The sequence below is a fragment of the Pomacea canaliculata genome, linkage group LG9 (assembly GCF_003073045.1).
Source record: "Pomacea canaliculata isolate SZHN2017 linkage group LG9, ASM307304v1, whole genome shotgun sequence".
Classification (NCBI taxonomy): domain Eukaryota; kingdom Metazoa; phylum Mollusca; class Gastropoda; order Architaenioglossa; family Ampullariidae; genus Pomacea; species Pomacea canaliculata.
Window position 1 is genome coordinate 3,577,912 of NC_037598.1, and position 22,319 is coordinate 3,600,230.

Below are 22,319 nucleotides of genomic sequence, written 5' to 3' on the forward strand. Positions count from 1 at the left end.
CCCTAGCTTGAGTAAAAAATCAAATATATATATAACAAATACACTTCACACTTTAACAGACGGGCCGGCCCAAAGACGCCGACCTTTGCCCACCCGTGTTAACTATAAAGGATTACATCAAAAGCCCGTGATACTATTGAACAAAGGGAGCGAGGGTCGGCTCCGTCAAATGTTACTCTGTAACCAAAGCTGTGCCCAGTGTTGGGATATATTTCTCACGATATGTTTGTGCCACTAACTCACAGTCTCCACGAATCTTAGGGTTAGCTGCCATACACAGCGAAGCATCAACTGAGCAGATTTCGTAAGAATCAAAAGAAATTTATTGACAAATCCTCCATAAAGCATACACATTCATTCAAGTTTCTACTGAACTACACTTTGATGCATACATCACCTCCAATAAAGTTAACATTGGAAAGCTAATTGGTCTTCTAGACCAATCACAGCTTGGGCAGCCTGTGACAGCCACAGATAACTATTTTTTACAGATTTTGTGTCACCGACATGCTGACTGAGGTAAATCCTGGAGTTAGTCTAATGTTTTGCTTCCTAGAAAGTGGTGGCCTTATTTGAAAAGCAGCACATCTATTGCTATGAACAGCACTCATGCCTGTGATGAAGTCAAGCAATACATGCGATCACAGTAGAAGGGGAGAGTTTAAGGGAACGTCTTTCAGACATGTTAGCCTGACAACAAGTTGGAAAAAAAAAAAAGAAACTTTCAACTTGGCTGAAGAAAGATGACCACACACACACATGAATGTTTTGCTGACATCATTGCCATAGATGTGAACATGATCACATTTTCCCATGATAATAACAAGCATATGTAAATTAATGCAACAAATGATGGATCATTTTACATACATTCATGTTCTCGTGTAAACTTTATTTAGACACATTTCAGTCACACTTTGTAAGCACTTGAGCCTTGAGACCCTCAAATGTAAAATGGGCCTATTCTCCAATGGCTACTCAATTTCTCATATTTAGTCAAACAGTATAAGGAAATGAAGACAAGTTTTTTTTAAAAACAGTACATATGATTTTCCTCTCACGTATGCTTGCACACAAATCCAAGCAACCTGCTGGCAAATGGTGGGTAGGAATCAGCCAAGCATCCAGAATCATACACTTGTTTCTCACACCATATCCATGCTGACCACTTCAACATCCTGTAGTTTGCCTCCGTTGTCATGCTAAAGCTCTTCTCGTGTTGTCTGCCAAAAAAAAAAAAAAGAAGTACAGCATCACTTCAGTTGGTGAACAAAAATATCGTGCATCACAGAAATATCAAGTATTATGAACTACTAATGCTGAAATGGGTTCTGATGCCCAATGCACAACAATGATAAAAATGAGGTGTTCAAAGGTGACAAAGGGTAAACACGTTGGATACTTCAAATAAATTGTAAGTTGATTTCACTATTCGAGCTGAAAGATTCCATGTAATCTATTTGTATTTCTATAAAAACTGCATGAACAGAACCTTGCTCAGTGCATTTCTTAGATAAACTTCCAGCCCTAGAATTTATCTACATATATAAACAAAGGAATATCCCTTCACCTAAATGGTGACAGCTTTTTATCAGTTTTTGTCTTTGCTGTTGATCTGTGTCAAGTTTTCCATCTAATATTGATAAAGGAATTTGTTATGCCTTTTTCTATATTGCTGGATTTATTCTGTATCTGCATTGCTTATTTTCTTTTTCTAAATAACTTTATTTCTACCGCTGTCTGCACTGCCTTGCAATAGCTTTTGAAGCTGTGCATCAGCAATGTCGATTTCAGAACTTATTTTTCTGCAGTTGGTCTGGAGAGTTCTGATGTACTGTCAAAGCAGGCTTCGTGCGCAACAGGGGTGGGTCTCCTACAGCTGACAATGACTCTAGGAGGCTGACCTTGCAGTAACCACTGGCATCATACTCTAACAAGAGTTGTGTGGATAGATGTTTCTGTCTGAAAATCTGCTTGCTGCATACTACATTCATACATGCAATGTTAGTAGTAATGAACAAGTTAAAAATAGTTATTGTTTCCTAGTATCTTGTTGACCTTACTACTTGTCCCACTATGTTAGGGCAGACTCCCCAAACATCACTGGTCACAGGATATATGCTAAATAAAATAAAATAAAATTATGGTAAAGGCTGGAAGACGCCAAGTCCTTTGCACACCTTATTTTTCGCATTTTTAAAAATAATAAACTCTTTAGGATAGAATGTTGCTTAACAGTTGTTGTTTGGTATGAGCTTTGAGAAGAAGAAAAGATCTAGATTTATCAGCAATAATTCATCAGAACATAAAGAGATCACCTAGTGTTTCTGTCAGATTAGCCATTGCTTTTGCAATTGTATTTTTGCACTGAAGCTGAAAAATGCTCTTTTAGTTGGACAAAAGATCTCAAAGTAAATGTAACTTTATTTGGCTTAAAGAAAACCTTACTGAATTTTATCTCAAATCTTAGAAGTCTGTTGTAAAGAGTATCTACTCCACACACATACACACATGCCCTTATACAGCCCATTTTAAAAATTGCCAGAAATTGGTTGTTGGTTCAAGAGAGGGTGAAGCGCAAGTGCTTAGCTGCAATATCCAAGTGCAACACCCACCATTTACACACTATCAAATCATTTAAACCTGCAGTAAAATAATATCTGTGCCACGAGCATTACTCCTTACACCAATCAACATTGCTGTCAATAGTTGTGATTATAGTCAACAGACTAGTCTGCCTACTTGACTTTCTCGCCAGATTTATGACACTCTCCCTCTTTATTGTTTGTTTCCTGATTCTTCATTGCCTCTTCTATGTTTATCATCTGTCTTTTATTGCTAGTTGTTTCTCCTGTCCTTCACATTCTGTTCACGTCTACTTACGCGGTATAATCATGCGCTATATCAGGGATGCCCAACCTACGGCCCGCGGGCCGGATATGGCCTGCGAAACTTCTGCCCACAGTGCAAGAAATCGGCATGCTAGTAATAAAAAAGACCTAAAAAAACGAAAAAAGGGAAGAAGTATTTATCCCTACGTAGGGGCGTCTCTCAATCTTTTTTTCGATGGACGAACATTTCGATTCAGTGCTCCGACTTGGTGTCTCTGCGATGCAGCCGGACATTCAGAAGTTGGTTTTGGGTAAACAACTTCAAATATCCAACTAATTACTACATAATTAATGGTAAGTACAACTTGTTTCTAATAAAAATGGTATCTGCTCTATTTTTTTTTTTTTTTTTTTTTGTATTTTTGCGGTGAAGCGGCCCGTGAAGCGCATGTCGGAAATGTGTATGGCCCGCAGGCGGAAAAAGGTTGGGCATCACTGCGCTATATAAATCACGTTATTTTTATAAGGATTCTATCTATGCAGTGCATGCATTTCACTTCTGCAACAGAACAAAGGTACTGGAGTAATAACTGGATGTCATGTGGTGTGTTTGATATTTGATGCAAGAGTGCCACTGTGATGACTAGCAAACAAGTGGTGTAAAAATTAGTGTGCATGCAATTGTACATGCAAAGTACACAAAGCTAATCCTATCCAGTGATTAGTGGTGTGGAAATGACAAGTTCCTGGTTGAAAGCTGTACTGGTATTCAAATATTATATTCATGCATGTGTCAAATATTATCAGGTCTGTTCTGAAAATAACACACAAACACAAAATGTACTCTTGCACATGGACCTGATAAAACTCACTTCAGCATCATCTCCAACAGCATCATCATCTTCAGTGATTTTCTCCTCTACATCTTCTTCCTCTACACCTGCTTCTTCCTCGTCCAAAACAGGTTCCTCCTCTACCTGTGCAAAAATAGATTTTCTTTTTATTATCCACATTTTTACATATATATATACACATTAACAAATGCTCCAGTATGCTTTGTAATTAACTCCAGGTTAAAAGCAAGGGCCCTCAAAGCAAGAGCCCTCAAAAAGCAGAACATTTTTCAAACACCTCCCTGAACCCTACAAATCTGTCATGGACATGTCCTTGCCTTTGTGTAAGGATGATTGTGTACTCCTTCTTGTACCTATAGAGAAAATGCACATTGACAATGTCTTACTGGCCAGTAACATGTGTGAGGTAGATGTGACAAAGTCCAGAATTTAAATTTCTTTCTAGTGAGACTAGCTCTGAACCTATTCAGTTTAATGCACTTGATCTCATCACCAGTTTACAGGCTGGGGTCTATATTGTGTGGTATTTAATGTGCTATTTGAGGCTCACTGGGGATTGTGACTTGAAACCACCCCTGCCCACACAGCAGCAATGGACACAAAGTTGTTATGTAAGTAAAAGGAAGTATAGGGGGAAGCTAAACTTCACCTTTTACATGCCATGCCCTTGAAGCTCCCAACAACTTTTGAGTTCCCTGCTTTTTTTAACCTTGAAGCTATGGAAACTGTGCATTAACACTAATTTACATCTTTTGCCCCTTCTTGACACTTCCAGAACAATATTTCAATGGCTGACATTCTGTATCCCACAGAAAATTCAAGATTTTTTAATCCCTTCTTCACTCATTCAGCTATTCATCTCTGTTAAGGCCTTAATCATTCCTTTGTCTTAAAGAAGGATCTTTCAAAATTACTATTAACTGTTTTAAAACTAATTTCCAGCACATTAGTGACAGTGTGTTTATGTGTTCTGGTACCAATGAATGAAGTTATGTATGAAAACAGGATTTTTGAACATGCAACTAGAGCCTATAACAGCAAGAAGTTATACTCAGACAATATGTCTTTGAAATAAAGCCTGCATTATTATTTACAGTTGTAGTGTAACAATCCTAAGTGGCTGACAAGCCATTTGCTTAAGCTATAATAATGTCTATGTGACTTACAGAAATATATAATTTTTAAAGAAGTAATTAGTGGTGGTTTGTGTCTTGAAAGAATTATACAATTAAACATCGTTGGTTTTATGAAACAAACTATCCCCAGTCATTAAGAAAAACTTTGCTCAGCTATAAACCTTTTCAAAACTCTTGATTCCACTTAAGAAACATCAAAGTCTCTCTAAAAGGCCTCTTTGTTACATTCCTTCTTTTTTAAGTTACTTTGTCAAACCACTAAATTGTCTTCACTGTTTCTTCCTTCCAGATAAAACATATATACACTTACTGCTTCCTCAAGAGGAACATCCAAACTAAGTCGAAGCATTCGTTCCACACGTTCAGCAAAGCCAGCAGTGTCTGGTAGCAGATAGCCTGAGCGAAGTGTTGCTGTCTCGAACATTACAACGGCCAGATCTTTGGCTGTTTCATCATCCTTGTTTACCTATTGCCCATGTAAGCAACAAAGCGTTGAATACAAAGAATAAGTTCAACACCATGTGAGAACACAAAGTGTGAGAATAACAGAAAAATAATGCCTTGTCTCTTTAATTTGCATTTATCTGCATTCTTTAGTATAAAATTAATTAACTAAAAGAAAGAAAAGGTTACACACTAAAATACATTTCAGTTTCAAAATAGCATGTACTTTTCAGAATAATCACCAACGGAAATCTATGAAACAGCATGACGGTTGATTGGTGGAGGTTTATGCTGTGCCAGCAGCTTAGTTTATTTCTTGTTGCTCCTTTGAGAAGCATAGGGCCATAAGTGCAGTTTCTATAACAGCTTTTTTTCTTTACGAGTGGGTCGTTAGCCCAAAGCAAAACCCCCTACCGGGAGGGCCAGGCTGCAACATTTTAGTCTGGCCTCTCCCCTGACAGACCTGTTTGGCCTGGTTAGACCTGCCAGGAGCACAAGGCTCCCGCCAACAAAGCTCTGTGGATCGACAAGGCGCTCAAGCCACCACACCACTACAAAGTAAGTTGCAGCAGCTGGTGGTGGGCTGTGCCAGCAACTAAGGTTATATCATGGCATGAGATGTTATGTTAAAAGAGTGAAAAACAAGACCACTGGTGATGCAATAACACCACCATCTATATAAACCAAAAAAAAAAAAAAAAGAAAAGACCATGCAAAAATATAAGTAAAGTGTATTTAAAAAAATGTGTGCCAGGAGGAGGGTGATCAGAGAAATGTGCAAGAATAGCATGTAACTTATTTGAGGATCAAGTAAATAATTCCTGGGCCAGGTGCACAGTCCTTGCAGTGGTAAAGGTCCTGCCACACAAGTTTTTTATTCTGCACTGGACAGTGTGTAAAATGGAGCATGTTCTGAGGTGAGATGGCAGAAAGCCACTTTCTGAACAGGCAGAGCCATCTACATTCCACTGTGGTGGTCCAGCTTAGTCACCCAGCCAAAGAAAGGCTGGGTGTTCATCCCTGGCATGAGAAGTGGTCTGAACCCAGGACAGCCAATGCTCTCTGCATTGGTGACAAGCATTAAGTGTTGTGCCACCCGACCACCCATGGAAAAGAGGGCATGATGAGGGAGAAAAAGACTAGTATAAACAAAAGATTGCAAAGAATAAAACAGCAAGATAAAAGGGAGTTTGTCAAAAAAGAATATAGATAAAAAGGCTGGTAAAGGAATATAAGAAAAGAAAGGGGTGTGCCAGCTCAGTCATCCAGCCAAAGGCTGGATGTTCAACCCTTACACAAGAAGCCAGGCCCACAAGGCACAAGAAGTCCACATATTGAGAAGGGCACAGTTATATTAAATCCCTTAAGAGCTGAGTAGTGGAAAGTAACCTATATTTGTGAACCAACAAACCCCTTATCATTACTGACCGATGCCAAGCTTTCCCTATATTGTAAGATTATAAGTAAAAGTTGAGTGAAGAACCAGCCTTATGAAAAGTAGCCAAATCAAATATACATCATAAAGCCAGATGTTATACTTTGCACATGCAGCTAATGTTTACTAGGCTCTTAAGATACAAACCATAGCTAGACTTCTCTGAACATGTCACTTTTACTTATTTGTACACTATTTCAAATTTAAAAGATTAACAGTACCCACCTCAACTCTTGCCTTCAACTCCTTGATGAGTGGGTGACGGGGATTCACTTCCAGAGTCTTCTTCTGATTGCTATAGAATCTGTCAACAGGACAGAATGTCTCTCAGCTTTTCCCTTATTTCACTTTTCTGTGGCTTTGTGTGTGAGGAGTTACATGTGTGCATGTAACTGCTTTGTGCACTACTTTGTGTTTTCTGGGCATGTATGTGTATCACTGATTTGAGTGCACTGAGCCTTTATGGAAAAGCACTACATAAAAATGCTTATATATATACTTTTTTAAATTCAGCTTTGACAAACACTAAATATATGAAGGGCATATTCATTTGCTATCTACAACCTAAGAGTTCACAAAACAAATGTGGTCTTTATTAGTGATTAACTCATTCAACATGGGTGTACGATGCAACCTTGCTATAGAAAAGCTCACTCCATAGAGGTGTAAGACACAATTGAGGTATAGGATAACTTATTCAATACATGAGTGCTATGCAACTGAGCTAGAAGACATTTCCATTTGACAGTGCGAGCTGTAAGGGAAGTGTTTACACTAAGTCTAGGTCTTGACCTTTGATACCCAGGTACACATGAAAATGAAGTAGTCATAAAAGTTCATAAATAATTAACTAAGCATGAGAAGAAGACAAATCAAAATTATAGCTAAAGCTTAAAGTTCAGAAAAAGAGCTATTCCTACCTTATTCCATTGTGAAATTGCCTTTTCTTGTAAATCCAAGTATATCAAATCATATTAAGAAAAAATTTTTTTTGGAAACAGGCTTAGATGCAATCACTTACCACTCTGATGTTTTGTACAATATTTAGTGGATTTCAATAGTTATACATCATGCAGAAATGAATAAACTTATGATGAAAAAGAACTTATGCATCAGAAATAGGCTAGAAAATAACAAAAAAACTGCTAGCTGAATATGTATGAGAACTCATGTCACCATTATTTTTCTAAAATAAAATTAAATCTTCACACACACACACCCTTCCTCCTGTTCCTATGTTAAGGGATGTAACTCTTTTCAAACTTGATTTACCCAGTCTAATGACAAGAGTTCATCCCTTTCTGCTTACATAGTTTTGTAGCAAAAGTGTTAAAAATGATGGACAAGAGTGGGCAGCCTGGCCTTAATAGGGGCTGAAGGACATATTCTTCTGGCTTAATCTTGATGAGTTAACTCCTAAATCCAGTTATGATATTTAAAAGGAAAATCAATTAAGGTATGAATATAGTTCAATTATCGTCCAAAAAACCAAAAAGAAACCTAAACCAAAAAGCAATTTAAAAACTTTCAACAACAAGAAAGAACATCAATGAATCAATCCTGATGCTCACTTTCTTGTAAATTAAAGAAATTTAGGTGTATTCAATAATACTCCCCCCCCCCCACGAAAAAAAAAAATCATAGGCTTTAACCATCCTCCTTTTTGACTTGTAAAGGGATATTTAAAAAAAAAAAAAAGGATATAAGCTGGATTATTAGGCTTGAAAGGAGACATTAAGAAAGCTACTAAAATAGCAGTTAGACAGACAACTGCCAATGTCTACAGTGCTTTCACATAGCAAATGTTCACATTATTGCAAGTGCTCCTCACAGATGGAACATAATTAGCGACATATCACAAATAACAAGGGACACGCAACTGCTTATGTCCACAGATCATAATTAGCAACTCAGAAATTTCAAGTATGCTGTATTGTCATCAGTGGCTTTACTTAGTTCAGTGAAGTAGAAAAGATGTGAACCCTTGAGAAGCCATTTGTGAAGACAACACCTTAATGTAAGATTGCAGCATGTATACAACAAAATACTTGCAAAAGAAACATTTTTTTCATACAACATTGCAACATCCTTACTTCTCTTTATTTTCTGTGTAATATTACACATCAGTAAGGAGCAAACAGACAGGTCTTTGTTCTTTATGTGTAAGAATGTGTATGCTATGCATGTGTGCCATGACATAGTTAAAATGCCTTCCTATAGCAACTTAAATCCATATTTCATACACTTCGCACCCACGTCTTCATATCTATAACTTGATTGCATCAATACACCAGTATTGAATGAGTTAACATCTAAAACTGTTTCTATTAAAGAGAGGCAGGTAACTTTAAAACACTTACTGTTGACTGGGATCTTGTTGCTTTGCATATGCCTGTGCACGCATGATGCGTTCCATATTGCCTGACCAGCCATACTGACTAGCCACAAGTGCACAAGGAGAGGTAGAGAGGCGTTCAGAAATAGTTGCCTTTTCAATCTGTACACAAGGAGCATTGCATAAAATAAAGCAGATGCATATCCCTTTCCATACCATATTGGATTATGAGCCACAACTTTTCCCCCCAGCTTTATACTCTGCAGCTTAAATAATGATGCAGTTGTTTGCAGAAATGCTTTAGCTATATGTACAAGAGTATTTCTGCACATTACCTAAAATGTGCAACATTGTAGCTACATTTGATGCTGAAATCTAAACTATGTGCAACATTTTGCAGTTGTCTGATTCTGAAACCTGAAAAACGGCTAAATTGGTGTTCAATTCCTTGGCAGCAGCCAAGGCTATATCACAGCACCGAAGTCTGCAATACCTGCTATAATATTCATACATGAGAAATAATTATCAAATATAATACTTTAGGTGCGAATTCAGCATGTTAATATGTTCACAGCTATGTAATGCACCATGATTTTCACAAATACACCTTTCCACATGACCATAAAAGGTAATGGGCTACATGTGCTCTTTAACCACTGAAAGTCGACTGCCTGACAGCTAGCCTGTTCCACTGGTCAGGTGAGGAACAGCCCTCAGACAGCTATAAAGGTGACGGCAAAACCAATACATCAGATTTTCAACCTAAATAAACAGCAGGGAGTTCAGGTCATGTCATCTGGTAAAAGAAAAGATGCAATCCTTGTTAAGAGAAGACTGAATAGGAAACAATGTGCTGTTGCCGATCTCTTCGACACTCAGATGGAGTTAGTTTGTACTCATTTAGGAAGATCTAAAGATAATGGCTACAGTGGATTAACTTTGTTCAGAGAGGTGTATATACAGGTCTCTGCTTTATTCAAAGGTGCAGGGCAAACTTCATCCCTACAAGAAACTCAAGAATTTGCTAAAACAATTTCAAAAGCAGTTGTTATCCAGTCACCTAATACTGCACAAGCAAGTCTTCGACTTTCAGTAAAATGACCTAATCTTCCTACAGATGCCAACTGCACAAAAGTACGAACTGTTAAAACCAACAATGCTGGTAAAAATCTTAAATAAAGATCAAGCACCAGATATGCTTTGATGCCTTCTACACCATTTTGATCTACAAGTAACATTGTGACACAGTCAAAAAATATCAGTCATATGACAGTGTGAGGGGATCATTGATGTGCGTGCTTGAAACAGCTAAAACAGAACTGAGAGTGACAAACATGAGGAGCTTAAAATGGGAACATATATGAGTAAGCAAATATGAGTAAATTTTGCATGGAGCTAAATGAGGAAGAAATAAGTTTTTGTATTGATAAACATGTAACGAATTTGCAAATGCAATACTGGAAATTAAATAAAATAAGCCATGGCGACTGAACATAGGCTATTAAGGACAGACTTAGAGCTGGATGACACCAGTGACTGCAACTGACCAGGAGACTGGTGGCATATCCAAAAGCTAGGCACAGGGTAGCTCACTGGCAGAGATGGTTAAAGGACAAATGTAACCTACAATTTTCTATAGTCATGTCACAGAATATGGTTAAAGCACAAATATACCCTACAATCTTCTATGGTCATGTCACAGAAAAAAGGCACATTCTTTTCATACATCTTCATACTTTATCTATGAACTGACATGGTAAAAAAGTGCAAAAACAATACCTTTTCTTTAAGGGCACTGTCCTTAAGCCAGGTTAGAAGGGGTTCAAATTCTTTCTCTTGAGCTTCCCGTAACTCTTTGGCTTTCTCTGACTGGTCTAGCTTGAGGCCTTCTTTGGCTGCATTCTGGAACTTCTTGCCCTCAAATTCAGGCAAACTCTGGATGCAGTACTCATCTACAGGCTCAATTAGGTACAATACTTCATAGCCTTTTTTCAGCAGTCGCTCTACAAATGGAGACTTTGACACCTGAAAGACATCAGTAAGAATGAATGCTGTTTGCTCCTAGGTACTACAAATTTTTCGTTTGATGGCATGTGTAATCTATTTTTTAGTTGATTTCAACAAGATGTGTAAGTAACATATGCATGGAACAAAAGCATGCTCTTTATGATATACGTGTAACTTTTGCTTTAATAAATGCATCTTCCTTGATCAATTATCAGGATTGACTCCAAGCTCTTGTCTGATATATTACAGCTTCAAGTCAATGCTTTCAAACTTCTTGGTTAACGTAAGTGCCACTGCAATGCAGCTTCTATATGGCCATGGTATCATTAAGTGACTAAACTTTTAATTTAAGTTAGTGATATACTAATAACACATATGTAATATACTATTGCTAACCCAATGTAATAAAAAAAAAAAAAAAAAACACAGGTAAAACCAAAACAAAACAACAAAAAAATCAAATGAAAGGTATTAGATTTAAAACGCACCTGCCATATTATGACATTTCAAAGAAATAAGAAAATACGGCTTTAAGGCATTTGATAAAATGAATTGCTAACTATAGTTTCCTAGGTTCTAAAGATTCTGTATCCAAAAACCTGCAAATCATATAAATTGAAAACCTCTTGTACCTCTTCACGGCTAGTACCAGCTACAAAATAGATAGCCTCTTGTTTTTCCTTCATACGCTCCACATAGTCAGTCAGAGAGGTCTGCTCTGTCTCAGAGTTGGATGAATAGAATTTTAGCAACTTGGCCAAACGTGTTCTATTTGAGGTATCCTCAATTACACCCAACTTGATGCTGCACACAGTCAAGCAAGCAAGCATGAGATACCAACATATATCCATGACATGTTCATGCATACAGTTATTTGAACCAATATATATATAATAATTAATGAATTTTGCACATTCGTCTCCTTTTGTGGAAGCAAACTCAAAGAACTATGGAAGACTACAAACCAACAGTCAACCCAACAACAAAGAAACAAGCATCAGTAAATGGATGACATGGTTGCAAACATGAAAGAGTGTCCAAATGCAGATGAAGAACAGAAGTGAGTAAAAGAAATTTCTTGATGATTAAAAACAGGTGAGGCTGGACTTGAAAGTTTGAAATATAGTCGCAGGCTGAAGAAAAAAGGGCAGAAAATTTCAAACAGAGAAGTCCACAGAAATAAAAAAAGCATGTAGCAAATTTATCATCTGATGAACGGCAACAGACACAGATCAAAGTGAGGCAATCTTGTCATAAACGCAAGCACAAACACCACTTTAAAATCATGCTGAAATCTACAATTCTGAATTACATTCCTAAAACATTAGCTGAACATATAAAATGTTAATTGAATGTTGAAGCCCCATCTTGAGTCGATGAGTACTGTTTAGCAGCCGACACCTCAGTCTAATCTGTTACATTTATTTTGTTCACAAAAACTGCTGCAGGGAAGTAAATGCTTCATTCAGATGTGTTATTTCTCTACAAGTTGCTTCACTTACAATTACTTGACATGATTTTCCTTTGGTAACCATGATTTTAATCAGCATTCTCTGTGATTAAACTAAGAGAAAGCATATGCCTCATTCCTGGATAATAATTGAGTCACTGTTTATGTTTAACAGATTACCAAAATATATCAACAAATAAAGATACGGAGACAACACTTAAGCATGAAAGCATAGATATGAGCTCTCATAGATGATGTGGAGAGAATAAAACCACAAAAATTACAACTGTTATATCTTCTCTGCCAATGTAGTTGTAGGGGTGTGTGTGTGTGTGTTTTTTTGAATGTCTTGTATGGGTGTGTATGTCTGGCCATTATGTTGTATATATAAATATGCTCATATTATGTTTGTATATGTGGTTGGGTTTGTGAGCAAAAGAAAAATTTGTCTTGGACTTCGTCAGACAAAGTTTGATTTGAAAGAGAGTTGCTGTGAAGGACACAAGAGTCCCATTTTATCAGTAGGCATAAAGCAGTTCTATTTATAAAAAGGTAATTTACTTTGTACTATATTCTTTCCAGAACTTGTCATATTCCTCCTTGCCAATCTTTTTGATCATGTCAAGGGTCTTGCGAACAAGCTTCTTCTTGATAACCTTTAACAACTTGTTCTGCTGCAATGTCTCACGGGACACATTCAAAGGCAGATCATCACTATCAACCTAGAAAACAAAGACCACTGTATCAGTGTCATCAACAAAGCACTACTCAGAGAAGAATAGCAATTTTTTTCTTTTTGTGCATTCCTTGGGGGAAAAAAAAAAAACAGATTGACAAAAAAATTTACAGCAGCTTTGAAAGTCTGTACAAATCCTTTTGTTATTTCTGAGAATAAAAATGCTAGTTATTATATTGAGTAGAAATATACTCACTATGCCCCGAATAAAGGTGAGATATTTGGGCATCATGTCTTCAAAATCATCAGTAATGAAGACACGCCGCACATATAATTTGATGTGGTCAACCTTTTTCCCGTAGTTGCTGAACATGTCATTTGGGGAGTGTTTAGGGACATACAAAATGGACTTGAAGGTGACTTCTCCTTCTGCAGTGAAGTGAATCTTTGTCATGGGCTCCTCAAAGTCCCTGCTGATTGACTTGTAGAATTCGGTATATTCCTCTTCACTCACATCTGCTGGTCTGCCAGTGTTCCATGCAATTTTAAAAAAATTATTATTGCTACTTTTTTTTCATCTGACCTATTATGCACCTTAGAAAAGTCAGCTCAAGCTACCACTAAATTTTACTCCATGTCACTTATCTTACCTACAATCCAAAACATTCTAAAGCATTATCAAGTAGGTGTATTTCAATTAAAAAAAAAGATAATTAGTTAAAACAGCTTTCTACTATGAGGCCACAATGCTCCTGTTATTTATGCTACTGGCCAAATGTTGGTTGATAAGAATGTTCTTTCTCAAATCCCTTTAAAACCAGTAAAAAGTGTTACACACTAACTTGCGAGTCCAAATTGGCTTAACGGAGTTCATGAGCTCCCAGTCCCAAACAGTTTTTGAAACCTTCTTTGTTTTGGGTTTTTTTTCTTCAACCTCCTCTTCAACTTTGCCTTCCTCTTCTTCCTCATCATCACTTTCCTTCTCTGCCTCCTCTTCTATTGGCTCCTCCACTTCTTCAGTCTGTGAAAAGAAAACTAATGATGATGAGCACACATTTTTTTATGTATAGTGTTTCAGTTCCTTCCTAAGCATCTTATTCAGTAGCAGACTCAATTTGTAAGATACCTTGTGCTACTTCTACTTTCATGTTTTCAGTTCACAGAGCAGCAAATCAACTATCTTGTATTAAAAAAAAAAAAAAACACCAGAGGGGGACGAAGACAACTTAGCTACTCTGAATTAAGCAAATTGCTGCAATTGTGTTGTAGTTTTGTGTAAATTACATTTTCCAACACACTGTAAATTTTTGTTACTGCACTTTGAACAATGCTACATTAAGAAAAATTAATATTTATTCTTCATTCTGTCTAATAGTGTGGTCTATTCCATGACTAGATGATGATGATGATAATAATAATGAGCAATTATATAGTGCTTTTCCAAAATAATTTGCTCGAATAAGAAAACTACAAACAGGCCATTTCTAAATAAACTTACTGGCTAACATCCCCACAGACATTCACATAACAGAAACACCCACAGCAAATACAGGCACACGTTACACAAGCACATGGTTGAAACATGGAAAGATGAGGTTACTGATTTTGAAGTACATCTCATCTTAAGTCTGGACTTGAAGGTGCTCAAAAGATGAACAGAATAGTCATGAGAGAGTACAGATGAAAGTTTGGAGGGAGAAGTACCGGGCACCCATATCAGAAACAATAAATGTCAGAGTACAAAGTTTACAGGCTATACGATCAGAGACTGCCAGCAAGTGAAGACAAGCATATTTCGGCCAGCTATATCAAACGGTGGTCAATGGCTGTAGTCAGATACTAGTCCACTTTTGCATTAGACAATAAATGATCTAACAACAGGCAATCTTATCATCTTGAGGTGAAAATAGGGTTTAACTTGATACCAAAAACCTGCTAACTTTCATTCAAAAAGTGTGCTTGAGGCACATGTGAAACGTTCATATAGCAATTTGTTATAGATACAAAGTTGACAATGATTTTACTCTCACCATAAGGCCCCTTTAGTTTTTAAAGTACAGTCAGACCTCGATAAGTCGACCGTCCCTAAGTCGAAAACCTCCCTATATCGAATTCATTCCCGGCCAAATACCTGTGCCTAGTACGCCATTTTCCCTAACTTGAAAACTCCGTAAGTCGAATTTTTTTTCGAGTCCCTTTGAGTTTGTCTTATCGAGGTCTGACTGTATCTTGAATTTGGTCCACTATAAAATAACACTCAGTTTACTTAACTGTTGATGTACTAGTCTTTCAAAATAAGTATTGTATTCTTTTTCAGTTTTGAGAACAAGATCACCTTGAAATTAAAATATTAACCATTTCCTAACTTGGAAATTATTTTAGCTATATATAAAAAAAGTTGGGGATCATTGAAATCACGATGAAAAAAAATTTTGTCCGTGTACTTTTCTCTTTCCTACTTACTTATTTAAAAATCAGCCTTGAGTACCTATTTATGCATTGTGCTTACTTTGGATGTCCAAAGAAAGATGTTAAAGTTGATAAACTGACTGTATTTCTTCACAAGCTCCCGTAAAGTTCCAGGTTCCAAGAAATCATGAGCCTCCTCCTTTAGATGCAAGCTGTTCCACATAGGCAGATGCATCAAAAAATAAGTTGTGGTATGCAGACAAGTGGCTCTGTGCCAAAAGGTGTCTATAAAAAGGGCATTCTCCACCTCAAAACAAATTTTATTTCTTCATATAGGTATTAACTGCAACAATTGTTTTTTCTTTTTCCAACATACCCACCTTACAATTTTAAACAAAGTCAAAGACACATGAGGACATCTGAATTTATATTTACAGTTGAATTTCTATGAAGTTGAAGCTTCAAGGGACTGATGAAAAAAAGTGTTACAGAAATTCATCACAAAAAAAAAAAAAAAAAAAAAAAAAAAAAAAAATTTTTCACTATGGACATTTTAATCAAATGTTCATTCCTTGTCATTTCGAAGAGGAAGTCGCACAAGTAGACAGAAAGGAGAAAATGGGAGTGCAGGGTCGATCGGAGAGGAGTACATGATTTTACACTTTCCAACACATTTTCCAATGGTTCAACATACTGACCGGCTTAAAATTATTCAAGTTGTGGAAGATTTTGGCTAGGCTGGTTCTAGCTAAGGAAGTTGAATATGCATTGCTTTAATGGGAAACTGATGTTTAAAATTTGAATTAGGGAGAATTTTGACAAACGGAAGGTTGACTTACAGAAGTTAGACTGTACAATAAACACATCCACAAGCAAATACGTGTATTTCATCAAGCAATTATGTGTATTTCATCAAGAAAATCTTTATCTGCATTATTTTTGTTTACTGAAAAGCTGTGTGAAAAGGGGATGCACCACAGTGTGCTTGACTTTACTATGATGGTAAAACAAATCGCTCATTTGAGGTGATAACTAAAATGTTCTCCATGCCTACATAGCTACTGGAATCTTACCTTTCCACAAATTTGAGAAAAACCTTTAAAAGAATTTGTTACAAATTGTTCTTCCTCCACACTAAAATTCAGTTAAACACCTCACCTGACTGTTGTACCACGACCCAATGTGTTGCCCCGAGGGTCTAAAGCAACACTGAAGGATTCAGTATCTGATTCCCACACATGCTGTTCATCATCGTTGTGTTTGGATGTCACCACCACTCTATCAGCAACTGCATAACAGTTAAGTCATGAATAACTTGGTCTTCTTTCATTGCTACTCTGTGAATAATAATCTCATAACACTAATATTTCCTTTAATTAGACGTTTTAAGTACAAGACTATTTTCTCTACTGATTGTACAAGTAATAAGTGTGAAAAGAATACATTCCATTCAAGGACACCAATACGATGATGATTACATTCATGTTAAACCTTTCCACATCCCACTTCTCTACAAATACTTCAGTTATAACTTATCTTCTTGAATTGAAACTCATTCTATCACAATTATCTGTGTGATTAATTCTGAGGTATTAATTATTGTCATCTCCATATCCACAGTCACTTGGAATTCGGCATTTTCTCTAATTACAGAGTTAAACTTATGACAAATCAATTACCAAGAAAACTGGAGTAAAAGCCAACTCCAAACTGCCCGATTAAATCATTCATCTCAGAAGGGGAAGCTTCTCCAAGTCTTTCTAGAAAATCGCTTGTTCCTGACTTAGCGATAGTCCCCAAGTTTTTAACAAGATCATCACGTGTCATGCCTATGCCTGTATCCATCACATGCAAGACATGGTTTTCTGGGTCAGCCTGCACACAGCATCAATACTAGTATTACATCAGCATCAACTTCATTTGTATGCACAACAGGACATCATTTAAGTGCAACTGAACACATCCCAGTGAGCTACGAAAAGGAAACCTTAAAGGCAACACAAGTGCAACATTTGAAGTACATTTAAGTCAATCAATGACTTGTCTTTTTGTGTGTGTGTGTGTGTGTTAAGCGATATTTAAGATGCTAGAGAAGATATGCTCCTAGCTCCTTTATAAAGCACGTTGGATTCTGGTCAAGATTGGAACTGCAGTGACACATCAGGGCTTGGTGATTCTCTGTTTTGGTTCAACTACACAGCGTGCTTCAGGAGTTTTCTGCCTCAGAAATGGTTCATATTACAAGTCCCCCCACTACCCCCCCCCCCAAAAAAAAACCCACAGACCAGCTAAAACAGTAAACTGATTATAAAAAAACATATTTTCAAACAATATATGAAATGGCAATTGGGCTTAAGTGATACTGATGTTCTGAGATGAATTCATTCAAAATTTTGGGCTACAAGGTAACCATTTACTTACAATAAAATCTAAAACAAAGAATGAAACAAGGAGGCCACCAGGTTTTGTTATTAAGTGACATCAGTGAACCCTTTCAGGGTGAGATTTCATTTTCTGAAATCTGGTTGTTGAAACACTACCACCAGGGATATGAGGACTGTGGAATACAATTTCAAACCTGAGTTCAGGTACAAGCACTTAGGCTTTCACAGATGTACTGCACACAAACACACACAAAATGTAAGCCCTTAAATAACATTTTCCATAAATCTGAAAAATTGGTTATACCTTTATTTTAATGCTGAGTTCTTCTGTTGCTCTCAGGGCATCTTTGTCCGTAAGAGAAAGGAAGCGAATTTTATCCAAAGCATCTGAAGCATTGGATATTAACTCACGCAGGAAAATCTGAAAATTCGTAACCCAAGATAATGTCAAAGAGAATGAATTGGAGGTGAGGTGGGTGGGTAGAGGAGATATGTTTGCAAAGAAATGCCATTAGATATATTCTCCATTATGTCTATTCAGGAATAATCTTTCTTTGTAATTTAAGACCCCTTGGCTTCTTGCAAACTATTATAACCATTTAATGAAAATTTTGAGTAAAAATCTATTCAAGGAAATAAAAGTTGCAAACTATTGATAGGTCTTCAAAGGAGATATGAGCCGTTAACCTTAACCCTATAAATGTACAACATAAAGATTGGGGCAAAAAACTGCAAATACTGAGATTACCAAAATTATTACTACTAATACGCAGTGGGCCTTTTAAAAGTAGCCCACCTCTTCTCTGTATAGTATGGATAGTATTTTAGTATACTTCGGGGAATCATAATACTATGTATTTTACCTCCTTGTTTTTGTACAGGGAATTGATAATAAGCTTCATCATGCGGTTAACTTCAGCTTGGAAAGCAAATTTGTCAGCCTTATCACGAAGTTCCTTCATCTGAGCTATATTTAATCCCTCTAGACGTATAGCTTCCTCTTCCCTGAAAAAATATACAAAACAAAAACTCAACATGCATGTAGCACATACAAAGCAAGTTATATCTTACTTCTCATTCTCTTCTCTCTGTATGCCAGTCTACCTACCATCACCACACCACAAAGATGGCTGTCCCCCATTGACTTCTGACTTCTACGCCACCGACAACGGTCTGGCTTTGGTACTTTTGACTTGCCTGATGATATGCTTTACCATAACACTCTGATTGAGTTATTTCATTTACTGCATTCTAGACACTGTCCCTTTCAGTCAAAATTAGGAAAAAGTATGCCACACATTCTTCATGCAAAGGAAGTTTGAAATACCCAATAACTTCTATGAAATCATCAGCCATTAGTAGTATATCAATTGTAGCATCTTCACGTGCATGCACATGCCTATATATTTCACCTGGAAGCTCACACAAAAGGAAAAGCGGGATTGTCACATCATGACCGCTGCTTTTTCTTTGATTTGACAAAGTTACTTAGGGACTCCACTGGTATAAATGTTGAAGATTAAGAGTACCAGAGTTAGAGAGAGTGATTTTTGTTAACTGATATGCATGTCCTTGACTGTGATGAGAGAAATACCTGAACGTTTTCTCCAGCATTGTATTTAAAGCCAGACCAGATTGATAAAAGGTGTACATATTTCATGTAAAACCTCTTAAGGTGAGTGCCTATGGTTTAATTTTCTGAATTTTTGTAAGTTTTGAATGAAAATAGTAACATAACGTCTTTAAATGAATGTCAAATTTTTTTGAAGTAGTGCATTTTTCTGTCCAGGTTTTTTCTTTTATTCTGACTGCATTTGGCATGGGCTAGCACACTGAATCTAATCTAACTTTGAAAGAAGCAGCAACATCAAAAGACTGTAATGTGTTTCTAATGGCAAAAGCTTCAGAAACAGACTTGTCATGTGAACTTTTGAGCAAAAACATTTACCGCAAAGAGAGAGGGATTACTGTTATGGGTTTCCTTATATAGTTAAGCATTTTTGTTTGTCAACTTTTGTCTAATATATTCATTTTTTTAAAAATTCGATTTGTTTGTTCGCGTTTAAATCTTGCATGTATTTTTGTTGAGCCAGGTGTGACAGGGAGGTAGGAAAAGAGGCAGGGTTATGTGACCTTTCAATGCAGACCCAGTCTCCTCTCTGGTGAAGACAACTCTGACACCTCTCCACTATCTGTCACTATTACTGATGTTGCCATAAGTAGTCTTATTTTCTTACACTTATTATTACTGCAACTCTTGTTTTGCTGCCCTCCTTGTTGCCACACTTTAATGTGTTCAAACACAGTTTCCTCTCTGGTGCTGTGTGTTTCCATTACTGTCCTCCTCATTACATTTCATTCTGCCTCACCATCCAGACTTCATCCTCCCCAGTTCATTCACCAGCCAATACACTTCAACTCCACTTTCTTCACACTATGTTCTGCTAGCCAGTGAGCATTTGTGTACAATGGTTTACAACTTGCAGGTCCACCAGGATGCTTTGTGAAGTGGCTTCAAGGGACTACTTACCTCTCTAAATCTTTCAACATTCCACAGCATCTTGAACTGTTTTCGTGAGATCAGCACACTTTACAAGACTCAAAGCTTAGTCTCAATTTCTACTGGTTAACATATTTAAAGTTATTGTTTTTCCCATAACTTGGCTATCCAACACCAAGCTGCACTTAGGCTTCCTACCAAAGTTCATATATAACTTGCATGAAAACATTTTGTACTGAAGAACAAGTATAACAATGCAAAGGAAATTACTATTAAAAATTACCTTTGCAAAGCCTCATCATCTGTTCTTGATGCTTCCCTCGTCTTGCCAAGATCTTCATCTAAAGTGACATCCTCCACATCATCAGCTCTCACAGCTAAAAGTGGAAGGAAAAAAACCTCTTGTGATCAAGCTCAAAAGAAAAAAATATCCAAACCAATAACATCTACTATTTCTACTCCTTATGATTCCTATGAATAGTTACATAGACACTAGAATAAAAGTCAAACACTTCTGGAGAGGGATCTCTGATGTAGGTGTGCATTTGTGTTAAATGTTGTATATGGGTATGTTTTATATATATACCTATAATATGTTTGTATGTGTGTAGTGATTGTGAGCAAAAGAACAATGTCTGCCTTGGACAGAAAACAAACTTTGATTTGAAAGATATCATAACTGAGATTTAAACATAAACACTAATATAAGCCCTTCTCAAAATGCTTTTTATCAACACATCATTCAGTGTCAGTACTTCTGCTAATGAAGCTGCAACTGCTAACCCGTCAAAACTCCCAATAAGATCTTGTAATCTACATAACAGTTAATAATTTCACGTTAACTCACTATACTCTGATGGCATAATGTAAACCTCTCCCTTCCCTGCCGATGCAGCAATAGCCGGGAAAAAAGGGGACAATCAACAATGATCTAAGTACATCTCCTAACACTAAGTCTATTCAACGTATTTCAACGTACCTGCAATGAGGAAAATACCAATAATCCCTAAAATGAAAAGCTTTTTCATTGTTTCCTGCTTGATGACTCCTTGCAACAGGAGACCGGCAACTCTCCGTTGGTACTACTTAGCAGCTTAAACAACACAACACCGACACTACGCTTCACACGCCGTCCGAAATATTGCATGCCCACAGACTATTCAGATGATTTGGACCAATCATGGTTGCCCACGAACAGTCTCTAAGCCAATGAAAAATGCCCAAGTACTAGCGAGCTTAAATACTTGGCCCAATTTCATTGGCTGAGTAGCTTTATCCCAGATTGCATTTCGATTTCCGGCGGAATTTCACGAACGTAAGCGGTGATCATGGAGACAGTAAACTGAAGTCGTGTGGAGATCGATCGAATATACACATACAGTGAGTTAACACTGAAAGCAACACGAAAGCCTTAAAAAAGTTAGCTGAAAAAGTATTATTGACATTTTTCTAAATTTACATACACTTGAAATATACATACGCCGAGGTATTCAGACAGTGCGGGATTACTTTAAAAAAATGTGTGTGAGAGAGAAAATATAGGCCTTTTGGCCCATTCAAAGATTAGTATACAACCACGGACGCGTATAGGTTCGTGATACAGACGGAAATATGTCTTAATGTAGGGATTTTTTGGTCACTACATTTATAAAAACGTATCAAGGCTAATTGCTATATCGTATTTTTCTTTATTTCTACAGAGCATCAGTAGATTAAATTATTATATAGGTCTATTGTAACGTACGTATACTGTCTGACTCTGAATGGTGTATTGAGCTTTTTCACGTTGCATATCACGTGACATGCAAATGAAGATCATAAGCTGAAGAGCCTCCGTGTCTGATATATTGCTCGGTGC

The 22,319-nt window shown here is 36.9% G+C and overlaps 2 protein-coding genes across 2 annotated transcripts in view; one reads left to right on the plus strand and one right to left on the minus strand.

The window, feature by feature from the left end:
* Nucleotides 1-300: 300 nt before the first annotated feature.
* LOC112572343 (endoplasmin-like) lies at nucleotides 301-21,639 on the minus strand. The gene is made up of 17 exons (XM_025251971.1): nucleotides 21,441-21,639; nucleotides 20,745-20,838; nucleotides 18,825-18,966; nucleotides 18,266-18,382; nucleotides 17,257-17,452; nucleotides 16,736-16,865; nucleotides 15,678-15,789; nucleotides 14,011-14,189; nucleotides 13,425-13,692; nucleotides 13,054-13,214; nucleotides 11,675-11,846; nucleotides 10,815-11,060; nucleotides 9,061-9,197; nucleotides 6,926-7,004; nucleotides 5,132-5,287; nucleotides 3,704-3,808; nucleotides 301-1,223 (listed from the first exon to the last, which is right to left on the minus strand). The coding sequence occupies exons 1-17, from the start codon at nucleotides 21,487-21,489 to the stop codon at nucleotides 1,203-1,205; spliced, it is 2,364 nt and encodes a 787-aa protein (XP_025107756.1). The 5' UTR covers nucleotides 21,490-21,639; the 3' UTR covers nucleotides 301-1,202.
* Nucleotides 21,640-21,716: 77 nt separating this feature from the next.
* The window catches only part of LOC112572089 (tetratricopeptide repeat protein 41-like), a 60,506-nt gene continuing 59,903 nt past the window's right edge, over nucleotides 21,717-22,319 (plus strand). Inside the window, exon 1 of the mRNA XM_025251617.1 lies at nucleotides 21,717-21,841. The gene's annotated coding sequence lies outside the window, so the exon portion shown is untranslated. The remainder of the gene's footprint in view (nucleotides 21,842-22,319) is intronic.